This window comes from Crotalus tigris, unplaced genomic scaffold (genome assembly GCF_016545835.1).
Source record: "Crotalus tigris isolate CLP2741 ecotype Arizona unplaced genomic scaffold, ASM1654583v1 scf7180000021456.382230, whole genome shotgun sequence".
Taxonomy (NCBI): Eukaryota; Metazoa; Chordata; class Lepidosauria; order Squamata; family Viperidae; genus Crotalus; species Crotalus tigris.
The window spans coordinates 76,063-92,278 of record NW_024098518.1 but is presented as its reverse complement, the minus strand read 5'-3'; the positions used below and the strand labels follow the sequence as shown (position 1 = coordinate 92,278).

At 43.3% G+C, this 16,216-nt stretch overlaps 2 protein-coding genes across 2 annotated transcripts; both read right to left on the bottom strand.

Moving 5' to 3' along the window:
• Positions 1-948: 948 nt before the first annotated feature.
• LOC120296719 (olfactory receptor 5V1-like) lies at positions 949-4,073 on the bottom strand. The gene is made up of 2 exons (XM_039318640.1): positions 3,576-4,073; positions 949-3,168 (listed from the first exon to the last, which is right to left on the bottom strand). The coding sequence occupies exon 2, from the start codon at positions 3,068-3,070 to the stop codon at positions 2,102-2,104; it is 969 nt and encodes a 322-aa protein (XP_039174574.1). The 5' UTR covers positions 3,071-3,168; positions 3,576-4,073; the 3' UTR covers positions 949-2,101.
• A 4,083-nt stretch (positions 4,074-8,156) lies between these two features.
• Positions 8,157-13,626, bottom strand: LOC120296717 (olfactory receptor 5V1-like). The gene is made up of 2 exons (XM_039318636.1): positions 13,364-13,626; positions 8,157-10,743 (listed from the first exon to the last, which is right to left on the bottom strand). Exon 2 carries the CDS (start codon positions 10,663-10,665, stop codon positions 9,673-9,675), a length of 993 nt encoding a protein of 330 aa, XP_039174570.1. The 5' UTR covers positions 10,666-10,743; positions 13,364-13,626; the 3' UTR covers positions 8,157-9,672.
• Positions 13,627-16,216: the final 2,590 nt, after the last annotated feature.

Here is a 16,216-nt window from a genome sequence, read left to right as displayed (position 1 = left end):
TAAATAAGCCGCTGGAGGGGCTCCATTGCACTCTGGGCTCCCCACGGTTGTGTGCATCGGGGGACAGGTGGAGTCGTATCGATCTCTTGAGGGCACAGATAAACTTCCAGGTGGCCTCAAGGACTCTCAGAGAGAGCGCTAATGACCAGGTGACTGCAAGGCATATAAACCCCTCCTCCACCACCATTCAGTCAGAACTAAGGAAAGGGGGTGGGGGGGAATTGGGAAGTTCTCCTCTTCTGCCCTGAGGGGGTCTCTGCTTCTTCCTCCGAGCCTCTTTGAGGTATCAGGTGCCCCAAACCTTGTCTGCGTCATCCTCGGAGCCAATGCCGGCTAAAGAAGGGAGACGATATCTACGGCATCTGACTGTCCCTGGAGATCAATACATGCACCACAAACAGAAAAGCGAAGTAGTTGCACCCTGGGGGTTCCTCCCGGGAAGGATGGAGTGAAGGGCAAAGGGTGGAAAGCTCGAACCCAGGACTGCCTCCTCCCCCAGAAGGAGGGACTCTCAGGGGAGAACTAAGTATCTTCTGCTTTTCCTCAATCCAGAACATCCAGGACATGGGATGAAACTACCTTTCCTAGCTTAGCACCTTCCCCATGTTTTGGATTTCACTTCCCATAACGTCTCAGTCTGCATGGCTGGGAATTATTGGTATTCAACACCAACTTTGGGGGCTCCCAGATAGGGAAACCCTGGTAGGAGAGAGAGCACAGCAAAGCTTTTGGGTCTACAAGGGAGCAGTAGAGGTAGACATCTCCACTGTTATTTCTTTGCCACTTCAGTTCTTCTGTATATGGAAATGTGGTTAGTTGATTTCCTGAGGTCATCTGCATTCTCTAACACTCCTAAAGACTCTTGCAGAATAGAATAGAATAGAATAGAATAGAATAGAATAGAATAGAATAGCTTTATTGTCACTTTGAATGTACACCAATCAACATACATTAAAATGAAATTTCGTTGCATACAACTCTGAAAGGATCACCACCTCCAATATACACCACATAAATATGACAAAAATAAATAAATAAATACAGAATTATGCATGTACCCGCATATATTCTGTGACACATATATTCTATTCTATTCTATTCTATTCTATTCTATTCTATTCTATTCTATTCTATTCTATTAAATGCAGCAGGGATGGCCTACATCTGAACTACGTAGGAGAGAGAGAGAGAGAGAGAGAGAGAGAGAGCGAGAGAGAGAGAGAAGGACACAGAAAGAATGTGGATGGGAAACAGAGGATTGTTGATTATGTGCAAAGAGAAATGAGAAGGAGAAGAGAATGACAAACACATCAATGAAGAAGGGACATCTGCTCCTGCACTGAAGATCTGTACAACTATACATCCCCAGCTTCTTCACTGCCCTTGTCTTACTTGCCAAGGGACACAACAGTCCACAACCTCGCCTGAGGTAGGGGAAGTGGAAAAGTTCTGTCTCATCTTGCAGTGGACCATCAGAACTTTCTTCCTCCTGGTGAAACATTTGGGTCTCCTGCCTACCCACTGTCCCATTCACATGGTGATTTTCTGGATGTATTTAGGATGAAACAAATGAAAATTCAGAAGAACAAACATAACATCTGTCCTGGATAGATACCTTTTATTCCAACTGTTCTACCCATCGCCTGACAGCTCCTTGTCCCGCACAGCCTCCGCCTTGTAATTATAGTATTATAATCTAGTATTTTAGAATATTGGGAGTCTATTGTCCCATGTCTCTGACTGGCTCCCAAACAGCTGAGGCACATTCAGGAATTTTGGTTCATCGTTTGACAAAATCTGAAGGATGCATAGGGAGGTGGAAGTCAAGGGGACCTGGAAGAGGGAAAAGATCCTTCTGGAAATACCTTGAGCAGGCAGGTGGGAGGAAGTTCTCCAGATCTTTTTTCCCCTTCCCCCTTTAAATGATTAAATCAAGATGAGGTTATAGGAAGGAAGGATATGGCGAGTAGAGTCCCAAATGTCATTGAGCCAATCAGCCATATTTGAATTTACAACTACACAACCCGTCAGTCTGGAGAAATCATTGCTGATGGTGGACAGAATATACAGAGAGACTAGGAAGGAGACCAAGTCTTTTCCTTCAATGCTTCCCAGGAGATGCATCGTTCTTCTCCTGAGATTGCAGAAGCTTTCGTAGGGCCCCTTTGACCTCCTTGTTTCGGATGCTGTAGATTAGCGGGTTCAGCATGGGGGTGACGACGCAATAGAGGGTGGAGATCAGAGTGTCCACCCCCAAGGAGTAGCCCACGCTGGGACGGTTGTAATTCAAGTTGATCATCCCAAAGTAGACAATGACGGTAGCCAAGTGGGCAGCACAGGTGGAGAAGGTCTTTCTCCTTCCAGTGCTAGAACGGATCTTCAGAATTGTAGATAAGATGTAGACGTACGAAATGACAACCAGGAGGAAAGGGCAGAACCCCACAAAGACACTTGCTGTGTGAAGAGTCAGCTCATTGGTGTAGGTGTCACTGCAGGCAATTTTCAAGAGTGGGGGGACATCACAGAAGATGTGATGGATCTGGTTGTTTCCACAGAAGACCAAATCGGTGGCCAATGCAGTGTGAATGGCAGAGTCAACAAGGCCCCAGATCCACGAAGCTGTAGCCAGAGGGACTCGCACCCTCCTACTCATGAGTTGAGAATAGCGCAAAGGTTCACAGATGGCCGCATAGCGGTCATAGGCCATCACAGCCAGCAGTGCAGATTCAGTCCCTGCAAAGCTCATCAGGAAGAACATCTGGGCCATGCACTCGTTGTAGGAGATGGAGGGCTGCTGGCGCAAGAGGTTCACCAGGATGGTGGGGAGGGTAACCGAGGAGTAGCAGATGTCTAAGCAGGACAAATGGCTGAGGAAATAGTACATCGGGCTGTGGAGGCGCAAATCCAGCTGGATCAAGATGGGTAACATTGAGTTGGCCACCAAAGTGATGAGGTAGATGACCTGAAACAGCAGAAAGAGGAAGGGGCGGCCTCTGGGCATGCCAGAGAAACCCAAGAACAAGAATTCGGTCACCTGCAGGGTCTGATTGACACCTTCCATGAAGTCCATCAAGCTGCAGAATTCATGGGTAGCCACTGGTTTCAAACCAAAGCATGAAGAAGAAGCTTCAGAAGCAGGAGTGAACCACAGGACTTCCCCAAGGCCACCTGGAATAATTAAGCAATACTCTGCATGAATTAAAAAAAAACCCAGGTAGGAGAGATGGTTCTTGGTTCATGGATTCAGTTCAGGAGGGTTGTAAGTACAGACATGTCCCTCCAATCAGTGTTGATGGTTAGATTAAGAGTTGGGACCCCAAATTATTCTTCTGACAGGATCTTTTCTCTTTTTGGGGGGACAGGAAAGGGAAGAAGGTGGGAAGAGAAAGCTTTGCTCCACCAGGCATGACAAAAAAAGTGAGCTTCTTCTCTCAAGCCACATGCAATTTAGGCGTCTTCCTAACCAGGGCTGGTGGTGTTGGGGTCCATCTGAAACGGTTCGTGGGTGCATTCATCTCCCCCCCCCACACACCCTCTCTCTTGCTGGATTCCCTTTGCCCCTTTGTGTTCCTCACCTGGTCAGAGTCTCCTGGACGAAGATGGAAGTTGTGAAATTCTTCCCTTTCTCCTTTTTCTACTGCTTGCAAGATCCCCAAGTTGGCGCAGTGTTAAAAGGCACTACTGCAGGCTGACTCTGCCCACTGCCAGGAGTTCAATCCTGAGGTTTACTCAGCCTTCTATTCTTCCGAAGATGGTCAAAGGACCCTGATTGTTGGGGGCAATGTGCTAGTAACGCTTCTACATCGTAAAGTCCCCAGAGAGTGCTGTAAAGAGCTATGGGGCGGGAGATAAATCTCAGTGCTGTTGCTGTTGCTGAAAAAAGAGACATAGTTTATGTCGCATGTAGCAGGTCCCTGGAGATGGCTTGCATCAGAAAGGAGAACAACAAAGCGTCTACATGCTTCCCATTTGGGAGTTCTTGATGGAAACTTTGGAACTTTTGAATAAAGGCTGGGAGCTGGGAAGTTAGACCAAGATCCACACCTAACAGAATAACAGAGTTGGAAGGGACCTTGGAGATAACAGAATGGAACAGGACAGGACAGGGCAGGACAAGACAGAACAGAACAGAACAGAACAGAACAGAATAGAATAGAATAGAATAAAATAGAATAGAACTGGAAGGGACCTTGGAGGTCTTCTAGTCCAACCCCTGCTCAGGCAGGAAACCCTATAACATTTCAGACAAATGGCTGTCCAGTCTCTTCTTAAAAACTTCCAATGTTGGAGGGAGGGAGGGAGGAAGGAAGGAAGGAAAAAAGAATGACAGAATAATAGATGGAAGGGACCTTGGAGGTCTTCTAGTCCAACTCCTGCTCAGGCAGGAAACTCTATACCATTTCAGACAAATGGCTGTCCAATCTATTCTTGAAATAGGGAATAGACCCTATTCCAGGGTCGGAGCACCCACAACCTCTGGAGGCAGGCTGTTCCACTGATTAATTGTTCCAACTGTCAGGAAGTTTCTCCTTAGTTCTAGGTTGCTTCTCTCCTTGGTTAGTTTCCATCTGTTGCTTCTTGTCCTGCCTTCAGGGGCTTTGGAGAATAGCTTGACTCCCTCTTCTTTGGGGCAGCCCCTGAGATCATGTCCTTTTTTCATTAAACTAGACATGCCCAATTCCTGCAACTGTTCTTCATATGCTTTAACTTCCTGTTCCCTGATCATCTTTGTTGCTCTTCTCTGCCCTCTTCCTAGATCAGGGGTAGGCAACCTCAGCTCTTTTATGACTCATGGACTTCAACTCCCAGAATTCCTGAGTCAGCATAGTTGAAGTCCATGAGTCATAAAAGAGCCGAGGTTGCTTACCCAGAGTCTTAACATCTTTTTCACATCATGGTGACCAAAACCTCCAGTATTGGAGCATCCACAACTTCTGGAGACCAGATGTCCCACTGATTAATTGTTCTAACTAAAAGGATGGAGTGAATTTCCTCTGGACTTTTGAGCTTATGAACCGGACTTGCATAAATTTCTACGCCTGGTGCCTTCCAGAAGTACCCACCTTCAGTTCTCGTTCTTCCTCAGCCTCTGTCTGAATGGGAATGGGGTGAGCTTCTCCCTGATATAGAAGGCCAAAGATTACATGGAGACTTAGCAGCCAAAGCTTTTGTTCTCCGTGGAGCAGGGGAGTTGTGCAGATGGGCATCGCTGCTCTGTTTTGTGGTGTGCTGGAACTTTTTCAGTGTGGGGACACGGCGAGAGAGCTTGAGTCATCTGCATTCTCTGGATGTTTTTTTTTTTTTAACATTATAATGAGTTTTCAGGTTATTCAATTTCAACTCTTTGGGCAAGTCTTGTCTCTGACTGGTTAGAAGTGGTCCTTACCAGAATTTCATATTCTTACTTGTTACTTCAGAGAAGTAGAAACATTAATAAAACAATGGTTGGAAACTGACCAAAGAGAGAAGCAACCTGGAATTAAGGAGAAACTTCCTAACATTCAGGACAATCAACCAGTGGAACAGAAGTTGCCTCCAGAGGTTGTGGGTGCTCCATCACTGGAGGCTTTTAAGAAGAGACTAGACAGTCACTTGTCTGAGATGGCATAGGTCCTCCTGCTTGAGCAGGGAGCTGGACTAGAAGACCTCCAAGGTCCCTTCCAGGTCTATTCTATTGTAATCAAAATTGTTGTGCTAGGAATTGATTGGCTATGGTTATTATTTGGCTGGGAAGGTGTAAAGTCTCCTGCCTTTAGCATGGGGTTGGACTAGAAGACCTCTAGGGTTACTTCCAGCCCTATGATTATATAAATAGATTAGAAAGGTGATATATAGATACAGATATGTACATAGATGAGATAGATAGATAAATAGATAGATAGATACAGATAGCTAGATAGCTAGCTAGATAGACAGACAGACAGACACAGTTGGTAGATAGGAAGATGATAGATGATAAATAGATAGATAGACAGACAGACAGATAGACAGTAGATGATAGATACTGTAGAGATACACACACACACACACACACACACATATGTCTTTGGTTGTTCGGGTTTTCTCCCGCGTAAAATTGGAAGTGTCTTGGCGACGTTTCGACGAAGTCCCATTCGTCATTTTCAGGCTGGTGCTTTCAGCTTCGTGCTTCGAGGAGCAAGCACGAAGCTGAAAACACCAGCCTGAAGATGACGAATGGGACTTCGTCAAAACGTCGCCAAGACACTTCCAATTTTACGCGGCAGAAAACCCGAACAACCAAAGACCTACATATAGATAGATAGATAGATAGATAGATAGATAGATAGATAGATAGATAGATAGGTGATAGATAGATAGATAGATAGATAGATAGATAGATAGATAGACCAAGAGATATAGATAGATGGATAGATGGATGCTTGGATTGTTGGATGGATGACAGATAGATCAGCTTTCCTCCCAGAGTTGTGAGTGCTCAATCAATCTTTCAAGAAAAGATTGGACAACTATTTGTCCAGAATATTATAGGATCTCCTGCCTTGAGCAGGGGTTGGACTAGAAGACCTCTGAGGTCCTTTCCAGCCCTATGATTCTATGTTCTACATAATCCAGATGTGCCCAGGAGTGAGGAATCACTTATTTGCCATTATGGAAAAGTCAAAATGTCAACATTTACAAGCTCTTCTCTGCCCAATGATGTTCAATACAATTACACTGCTGCCTCTCCAGGGTGGATGACCGTGGGGTTAGGGTTAGTGCAAATCACATTGAAGGAATGTCTGGGTGACAATTTGATGGAAAGGTTTTGGGCTCAAATAGACACAGCGGTACAAAGAATTTCAAAGATTTTATTTTATTCAGATAAGCATTTTTTAAAAATATATTTTATTGGTTTTTTAATTTTAACAAAAAGTACTTAAGACACACTGTGATATTTGGGTAAACAAACATTCCAAAATCAAAACATACATAAACAGCTCAACTTAGTACATTCACTGTCATCTCTCTATTTCCCTCAAATAACATAATAGATTTGATATATTCCATTTCTAGCTTAAATTTCTATTACTACTAAACCTGTTTTAAAACTTGATCAATTTACAATTACCATAATCAAATATTGTTTTACATCAACAGATTATCACTTCAAATATCTCTTCCAAATATATTCAAGCTCTTAATCTCTCTCATCCCTCTTTTTATCATCAATCTCATTTATTTCTTCTTCCAATAATAACTAACTTAGTTAAAAAAAACAGTTAAACCTTAATTCATTTCAATTCATTACACAAACTTCAAATTCCATCCAATTAATTATCATACCTTATCAAATCATATTATTATACACAAAAATCTCCTAATTAATTAAGCACTTCAAAGTTTCAGTTTAAAAACTCAACGTTTTTTCAATTTCAGTACATAATTTCCCTCAAAATCAATCTATTATTCCAAAGAATACATTCTTAGTCTCTTTAAACATATAAATATATATGTATAATTGTTGAGAAAAGTAGTCGAACACCGGGATAAATAAAAACAACTGTTTAATAAACTAACAACTGTTTGATAAACTTAGCTTTCGTCGGCTAACTGCCAATGTCATCAGAGTGGAATGCCAGAGGTTTGATAGCCTGCTCCTAAGACTGGCAGTTTTTGTGCTCTGCTCATAGAACGCATCACTGCACAGCACAAAAACTGCCAGTCTTATGAGCAGGCTTTCAAACCTCCGGCATCCCACTCTGATGACGTTGGCAGTTAGCTAACGAAAGCTAAATTTATCGAACAGTTGTTAGTTTATTAAACAGTTGTTTTTATTTATCCCGGTGTTTGACTACTTTTCTCAACATGAATATACCCGGGATTCGCATTTTTAGTATAATTAGAGACAAATATGTATAATTATATTTTTTTTCCTTAATACAATCCATAAAGCCAAGTTTCTTTTTTCACTCCAAATTTAACTTTCATATTTCTGTACCAGACAAATTTCCATAAAACAAAAAAAAATCATCTAACTAAATTAAACACACATGTATATAATTGTAGTTTTCTTACTTCTAAGTCTAAATCATTATCCTTAAAACAATCCATAAAACCAGCATTGCCTTTTAATCCATTAAACAGTTTTAAATTTCTTTTTCAGCCTAATTCTAGGTTTTTTTCTATGCCACACAGGCTTCCATAACAACACTTCCCTTTCAGCCAGTTTTGTTACTTGTAGTAGTCTTTGAGAAAATATAAATCCCTTCCTCTGCAATAGACATCTTTTTCTCTTCTCCTTGCAGTGTCGTTGCTTTATGGTTTGAGATCTTAGTCTTTGCCTCTTCTGATTCTCTAAGTTGCAGAAGAGAGGGTTGTCAGGTGAAATAAGTTCCTCTTCTATCTCTATAGATTCCTCTTCTGGTATATTTTGATTTATACCATAGTCAGATGTAGCCTGGACATCAATTTGAACAAATGTAGTAGAATCTCTGGATCTGAATTCTAAAATATAGTTTTTAATTGTAGCATATATTTCTGCAGTGGCCTCATAAATCTGTTCCAATATGAGTATATAGTTCAATTGTGGCTGAGGTTTCTCCATTTTAATACTAATGCTTAAAAGAAGGTCTTGTTTCCTTTTTTGTGGAGGCTACATTTAATGCAAAAAACATCCACCCCCACAGCTTCCACAGCTGCACAGCTTATCTTTTCCTCAAAAGAATTTTGAAGTTCAGTGTTCCATCTTTAAGAAAATAGCCTGAAATTGCAGTATCAAACTTTTGCCACTAGATGTCCTCGATGAATTAAAAAAGGTCTTTTCCAAAAATCAATTCCTTTTTTCTCTCTTTTGAAGTATAGTATATAAGAAAAGAAATAATACAGTTCTTGCAAAGAGAGAAAACCTTTTCTGTCTTTTTTCCTTTTTTGTATCCAAAGAAAAAGATATATATAGAAGTAAAATAGAGTCTTTTTCTATATTTACAAAACACCTTTCTTCCCAAAAAATGTAGAAGCTCCTTTCCAAGCCAGGGAAATAGTTCCAAAAGCTCTTACAGGTATATATATATATAAAAAAAAAAAATAGAAAAGAGAGAGTTACAAAGAAAGTTCTCATCCGGGCTCACCACAGGGGCACTCACAACTTAGATGTTCTCTGACTTATGGTTTGAAGCGGCAGGGCGATCGGCCATTTTACTGGCCGATCTTCTTTTCCGTTGGCCCTCGGAGATCGTCTGGACAGCTGGAGGAGCCACCGCTCCTCCTCAACCAGACAGCAGCCTCCTCGACGAAGTCGCACCCTCCAGGGCGACTTTGGACCCGAATAAGGGTCCACCGACGGAGGGAAATCTAGCCGGCAAGGAGAGAAGTCTCTCCGTACGACTAGCGACGCCGCGAACCAGCGATATATCAGCATAGGAATTCAGAGGATTTTAAAGATTAATATTAATATACAATTGAGCCCAGAGGTTTGATGGACAAACAATTGGAAAAAAAATTACAGAAATTGGTTTTTGTACACGATAACTGCAGTGAGATTATTCTATGCACAAAAATTGGAAAGATTTGTTGAGTGAGAACAATTAACCAGTGGATCTCCCTAGAATCTCCTGGTCTTCTTTCCCCTGTGTACTTACTTCCCCTCCAACTGTTGCTACTTTACAGACAAGGATAAGCAGAAAGGGTTAGGAAGGAGATCTAGTTTTTCCTTCATTGCTTTCCAGGTGATGTATATTCCTTCTCCTGAATGCTCAAAAGTTTTCGTAGGGCTCCTTTGACCTCCTTATTTCGGAGGCTGTAGATTAGGGGGTTCAGCATGGGGGTGACAATGCAATAAAGGGTGGAGACCAAGGTGTCCACCCCTAAAGAGTAGCCCACACTTGGACGATTGTAATTCAAGTTGGCCATGCCAAAGTAAACAATGACAGTAACCAAGTGGGCAGCACAGGTGGAGAAGGTCTTTCTCCTTCCAGTGCTAGAACGGATCTTCAGAATTGTAGATAGGATGTAGATGTAGGAAATGACAATCAGGAGGAAAGGGATCAGGCCCACAAAGACACTTGCTGTGTGAAGAGCCATCTCATTGACATAAGTGTTGCTGCAAGCAATTTTCAAGAGCGGGGGGACATCGCAGAAGATGTGATGGATCTCGTTGGCTCCACAGAAGACCAAATCGGTGGCCAGGGCAGTGTGAATGGCTGAGTTGAGAAGGCCCCAGACCCATGAAACCGTACCCAGAGGGACTCGCACCTCCTTACTCATGAGTAGAGAATAGTGCAATGGTTCACAAATAGCCACATAGCGGTCATAGGCCATCACAGCCAGCATGGCACACTCAGATCCAGCACATGTCATGAAGAAGAACATCTGGGCCATGCACTCATTGTAGGAAATGGTGGGCTGCTGGCGCAAGAGGTTCACTAGGACCTTTGGGATCGTGACTGAGGAGTAGCAGATGTCTAAGCAAGACAAATGGCTGAGGAAATAGTACATCGGGCTGTGGAGGTGCGAATCCAGCTGGATCAATATGAGAATCATTGAGTTGGCCACCAAGGTGATGAGGTAGATGACTAGGAAGAGCAGAAAGAGGAAGGGGCGGCCTCTGGGCATATCAGAGAAACCCAGGAACAAGAATTCAGTCACCTGCAGGGTCTGATTGACACTTTCCATGAAGTCCATCAAACTGTAGAATATAGAATTCATGGGTAGCCACTGGTATCAAACCACATCATGAAGAAGCTTCAGAAGCAGGAGTGAACCACAGGACTTCCCCAAGGCCACCTGGAATAATTAAAGAATGCTTTGCATGAGTAAAAAAAGTATCAGGTAGGAGAGATGATTCTGTTGACCAGGAATCTAGTTTTTCTATTGACTGTCTTGAGGGAGCCTGTGGGGCCATGTCATCAATGCCTTTGCAAGCCTTCAAGGTCATGGAAAGTTCGGACGGAAACCCCTAATTTCCCTAAGATAACCCTTGATGTCCTTGGAAGAGCTCCAAGGGAGCTGGGTGACTATTTCTGTACTTCTTGTCTTATTTATGGGTTGTTCCAATATCTCAGGGGTTCAGGCCCAACCTGCCCCTGAAGGCAGGACAAGAAGCAACGGATGGAAATAAACCAAGGAGAGAAGCAACCTAGAGCTAATGGGAAATTTCCTGACAGTTAGAACAGTTAACCAGTGGAACCACCTGCCTCCAGAAGTGGTGAATGCTCCAACACTGGAGGGTTTTAAGAAGAGACTGGACAGCCATTTGTTTGAAATGGTATAGGGTTTCCTGCCTGAGCAGGGGGTTGGACTAGATGACCTCCAAAGTCCCTTCCGATTCTACTGCTACTACTGCTGCTGCTGCTGCTGCTGCTGCTGCTACTACTACTATTATTATTCATTAGACATGAACCTCAGTCAACTGAACATTCAAATTGGCTGGCGCTGATGGTTGACACGGGTTGCTACCAGCATCATCATCATCATCATCATCATTATTATGTGTGTGCCAGCTTATCTGAGTCGAGTATGCCAGTGCTTCTGGGTGAAGCAGTAAACAATGTAACAAACATATCAACATGAGTGTCGAAATATGCTCAGGGTTCCCTCTTGCTTAGAGGGACCCATCTTTACTCAGCTGAATAAAAGTTTATTCAGCTTATCAGGCAAAGACGCGGATTCTGTCTTTCTTGGTCCCAAGCCACATCTGAAACCGGTGAAAGACTTCTGGGTTCATGGATTCAATTCAGGAGGGTTGCAAGTACAGACATGTCCCTCCAGATATCAATCTCCCCAAAAGATGCTGTCACTCAAGCAATGCCGAGGGTGTGGACCTGCTAGCCCCCTTCCCCTCCCCCACCTCCCAGTCTGCAATTCTGCGCAAAAAGGCAGAATGGGGACTGAGTAGACTTCAACTGGAGAAGCTGCCGTCCCTTGAGGAAGAGTTCTTTCTCCAAGCTATTGAACAGCAATGTGTCAACGCTGCAAATATTGTATATTCTTGCTTTGACAATATGCAGAACTGTCTGGTATTTTTGGGGTTAATGCAGAGCAGAAGAGGGTGGAGGGTAAAGCCCAGGAAAGAAAGAGGAAGGAAACCTTTGACCTTCACACTAATTGTCAACGCTGCAAATATTGTATATTCTTGCTTTTGACAATATGCAGAATTGTCTGGTAATGATGGGGTTAATACAGAGCAGAATGGGGGTGGGGGGTAAAGCCCGGGAAAGAAAGAGGAAGAAAACCTTTGACCTTCACACTAACTGGATAATGTGATATATATAAATTATATATAATTTAGGGAGGGAACATGCTGATAATTTAACTGCTCAGAGGAAGAGAACTTAGATCCTAGCATCCCTCCGTTATGCCTGTGCCGACATTTTGTAACAATCATTGACTTTTAGGAAAATAAATGCCTGGAAGTTCTTTGAAGTGTTTCATTAGCCGGAACCATAACACAATGGACTCCATCGACCGTCTGTCTGAATTTCTACTGCAGCTCTTCCTGCTGATTATCACAGATGCCAAAGCCGACCTTCATTGCCATCCCTGAACAACTGACTGAATTCATACTGGGACTATGAATGCTATGTTGGGTTAAAGGAAAAAAACAATGGCTGTGCAGCTGTGTTTGCAATCGTTGGTATACTTTACTACGTGCATTTATGGTTAAGGTCCCATGTATGCACAATGCATGTGGGCCAAATAAGATCTTGTCTTAGAATAACGGAGTTGGAAAGGACCTTGGAGGTCATCTAGTCCAACCCCCACCCAAGCAGGAGACCTTACACCATTTCTGACAGATGGCTGTCCTGTCTCTTCTTGGACGCTTCCAGAGATGAAGCTCCCACAACATCTGAAGGCAACTTCTATTCCGCTGGTTGATTGTTCCCACTGTCAGAAAATTTCTCCCTGTTTCTAAGTTGAATCTCTCCTTAAGGGAAACTCCAAGGAAGTTTCAGATTGTGGCAGATTGTGGCAGGTTGTGACTTGCTGGGATAATTGGTCTTGCATTGACCCTCTCAAATTGTTTTCCTCCCAAAATCATTCTTCAGTCCACAGAACGTAGGACTGCATAGCTGAAGCTTGCCATCCAGCACTACACCCCTGTTTTTCTTCCAACAGTGTTGATGGTTAGATTAAGAGTTGGAACCCCAAATTATTCTTCTGACAGGACCTTTTCTCTTTTTGGGGAGATGGAGAAGCGAAGAATGTGGGGACAGAAAGCTTTGCTCCATCAGGCATGAAAAAAAAAAAAAAGTGAGCTTCTTCTCTCAAGCCACATGCAATTTAGGTGTCTTCCTAACCAGGGCTGGTGGTGTTGGGGTCCATCTGAAACGGTTCGTGGGTGCATTCATCTCCCCCCCACACCCTCTCTCTTGCTGGATTCCCTTTGCCCCTTTGTGTTCCTCACCTGCTCAGAGTCTCCTGGATGAAGATGGCAGTTGTGAAATTCTTCCCTTTCTCCTTTTTCTACTGCTTGCAAGATCCCCAAGTTGGCGCAGTGCTAAAAGGCACTACTGCAGGCTGACTCTGCCCACTGCCAGGAGTTCAATCCTGAGGTTTACTCAGCCTTCTATTCTTCTGAAGATGGTCAAAGGACCCTGATTGTTGGGGGCAATGTGCTAGTAACGCTTCTACATCGTAAACTCCCCAGAGAGTGCTGTAAAGAGCTACGGGGCGGGAGATAAATCTCAGTGCTGTTGCTACTGCTGAAAAAAGAGACATAGTTTATGTCGCATGTAGCAGGTCCCTGGAGATGGCTTGCATCAGAAAGGAGAACAACAAAGCATCTACATGCTTCCCATTTGGGAGTTCCTTGATGGAAACTTTGGAACTTTTGAATAAAGGCTGGGAGCTGGGAAGTTAGACCAAGATCCACACATAACAGAATAACAGAGTAGGAAGGGACCTTGGAGATAATAGAATAGCACAGGACAGGATAGGAGAGAACAGGAGAGAACAGAACAGAACAGAATAGAATAGAACAGAGCTGAAAGGGACCTTGGAGGTCTTCTAGTCCAAGCCACTGGTCAAGCAGGAAACCTTATACCATTTCAGACTGCTGGTTGTCCAATTTCTTCTTAAAAAATAATGGAATAACAGAGTTGTAAGGGACCTTGCAGGTCATCTAGTCCAACTCCCTGCTCAGGGAGGAAGCCCTATACCATTTCAGACAAATGGTTGTCCAATCTATTCTTGAAAGCCTCCAATGTTTGGAGCACCCACAAATTCTGGAGGCAGGTTGTTCCACTGATTAATTGTTCCCACTGTCAGGAAGTTTCTCCTTAATTCTAGGTTGCTTCTCTCCTTGGTTAGTTTCCACCCGTTGCTTCTTGTCCTGCCTTCAGGTGCTTTGGAGAAGAGCTTGACTCCCTCTTCTTTGGGGCAACCCCTAGATACTGGAACGTGGTTATCCTGTCCCCCCTCGTCCTTCTCTTCATTAAACTAGACCTTCCCAAATCCAGCAACCGCTCCTTATATGTTTCAGCCTCCAGTCCCCTGATCATCTTCGTTGCTCTTCTCTATACTCTTTCCAGAGTCTCAACATCTTTTTCACATCGTGGTGGCCAAAACCTCCGCTATTGGAGCATCCACAACTTCTGGAGACAAGATGTCCCACTGATTAATTGTTCTAACTAAAAGGATGGAGTGAATTTCCTCTGGACTTTTGAGCTTATGAACCGGACTTGCATAACTTTCTACGCCTGGTGCCTCCCAGAAGTATCCACCTTCAGTTCTCGTTCTTCCTCAGCCTCTGTCTGAATGGGAATGGGATGAGCTTCTCCCTGATATAGAAGGCCAAAGATTACATGGAGACTTGTCAGCCAAAGCTTTTGTTCTCCGTGGAGCAGGGGAGCTGTGCAGATGGGCATTGCTGCTCTGTTTTGTGGTGTGCTGGAACTTTTTCAGTGTGGGGACACGGCGAGAGAGCTTCTTGAGTCATCTGCATTCTCTGGGTGTTTTTTTTTTTTAACATTATAATGAGTTTTCAGGTTATTCAATTTCAACTCTTTGGGCAAGTCTCGTCTCTGACTGGTTAGAAGTGGTCCTTACCAGAATTTCACATTCTTTCTTGTTACTTCAGAGAAGTAGAAACATTAATCTGACAATGGTTGGAAGCTGACTAAAGAGAGAAGCAACCTGGAATTAAGGAGGACAATGAGGACAATCATTCCTGACAATGAGGACAATCAACCAGTGGAACAGAAGTTGCCTCCAGAAGTTGTGGGTCCTCCATCACTGGAGGCTTTTAAGAAGAGACTAGACCAGTGGTTCTCAACCTTTCTAATGCCGTGACCCCATAATACAGTTTCCCATGTTGTGGTGACCCCCAAGTGGGTGTGGCCACCAATAAGAGGGAGTAGGACAGCTAGGGAAAAGGGAAAAAAATGGCGGACAGCGTGGTTTGGCGACCCCCATGAAATGGTCATTTGACCCCAAATGGGGTACCGACCCACAGGTTGAGAACCACTGGACTAGACAGTCACTTGTCTGAGATGGTATAGGTCCTCCTGCTTGAGCAATGGGCTGGACTAGAAGACCTCCAAGGTCCCTTCCAGCTCCATTCTATTGTAATCAAGATTGTTCCTTATGAATGAAGAGATTATTCAAAGAGGCCCTCTTCTCTTGCTCCTATCACCATTGTGCTGGGCATTGATTGGCTATGGTTATTATTTGGCTGGGAAGGTGTAAAGTCTTCTGCCTTTAGCATGGGGTTGGACTAGAAGACCTCTAAGGTTCCTTCCAGCACTATGATTATATAAAAAGATTAGAAAGTTGGTATATTGATATAGATATGTAGATATATGAGATAGACAGATAGGTAGGGAGGTAGGGAGGTAGATAGATAAATAGATAGATAGATAGATAGATAGATAGATAGACAGACAGACAGATAGAGTCGGTAGATCAGTAGGTAGGTAGATAGGTAGGTAGGTAGATGATAGATAGATAGATAGATAGATAGATAGATAGATAGATAGATAGATAGACAGACAGACAGACAGACAGATAGAGTCGGTAGATCAGTAGGTAGGTAGATAGGTAGGTAGGTAGATGATAGATAGATAGATAGATAGATAGATAGATAGATAGATAGATAGATAGATAGATAGATAGACAGACAGACAGACAGACAGACAGATAGAGTCGGTAGATCAGTAGGTAGGTAGATAGGTAGGTAGGTAGATGATAGATAGATAGATAGATAGATAGATAGATAGATAGATAATGATAGATAGATGATAGATGGATGGATAGACCA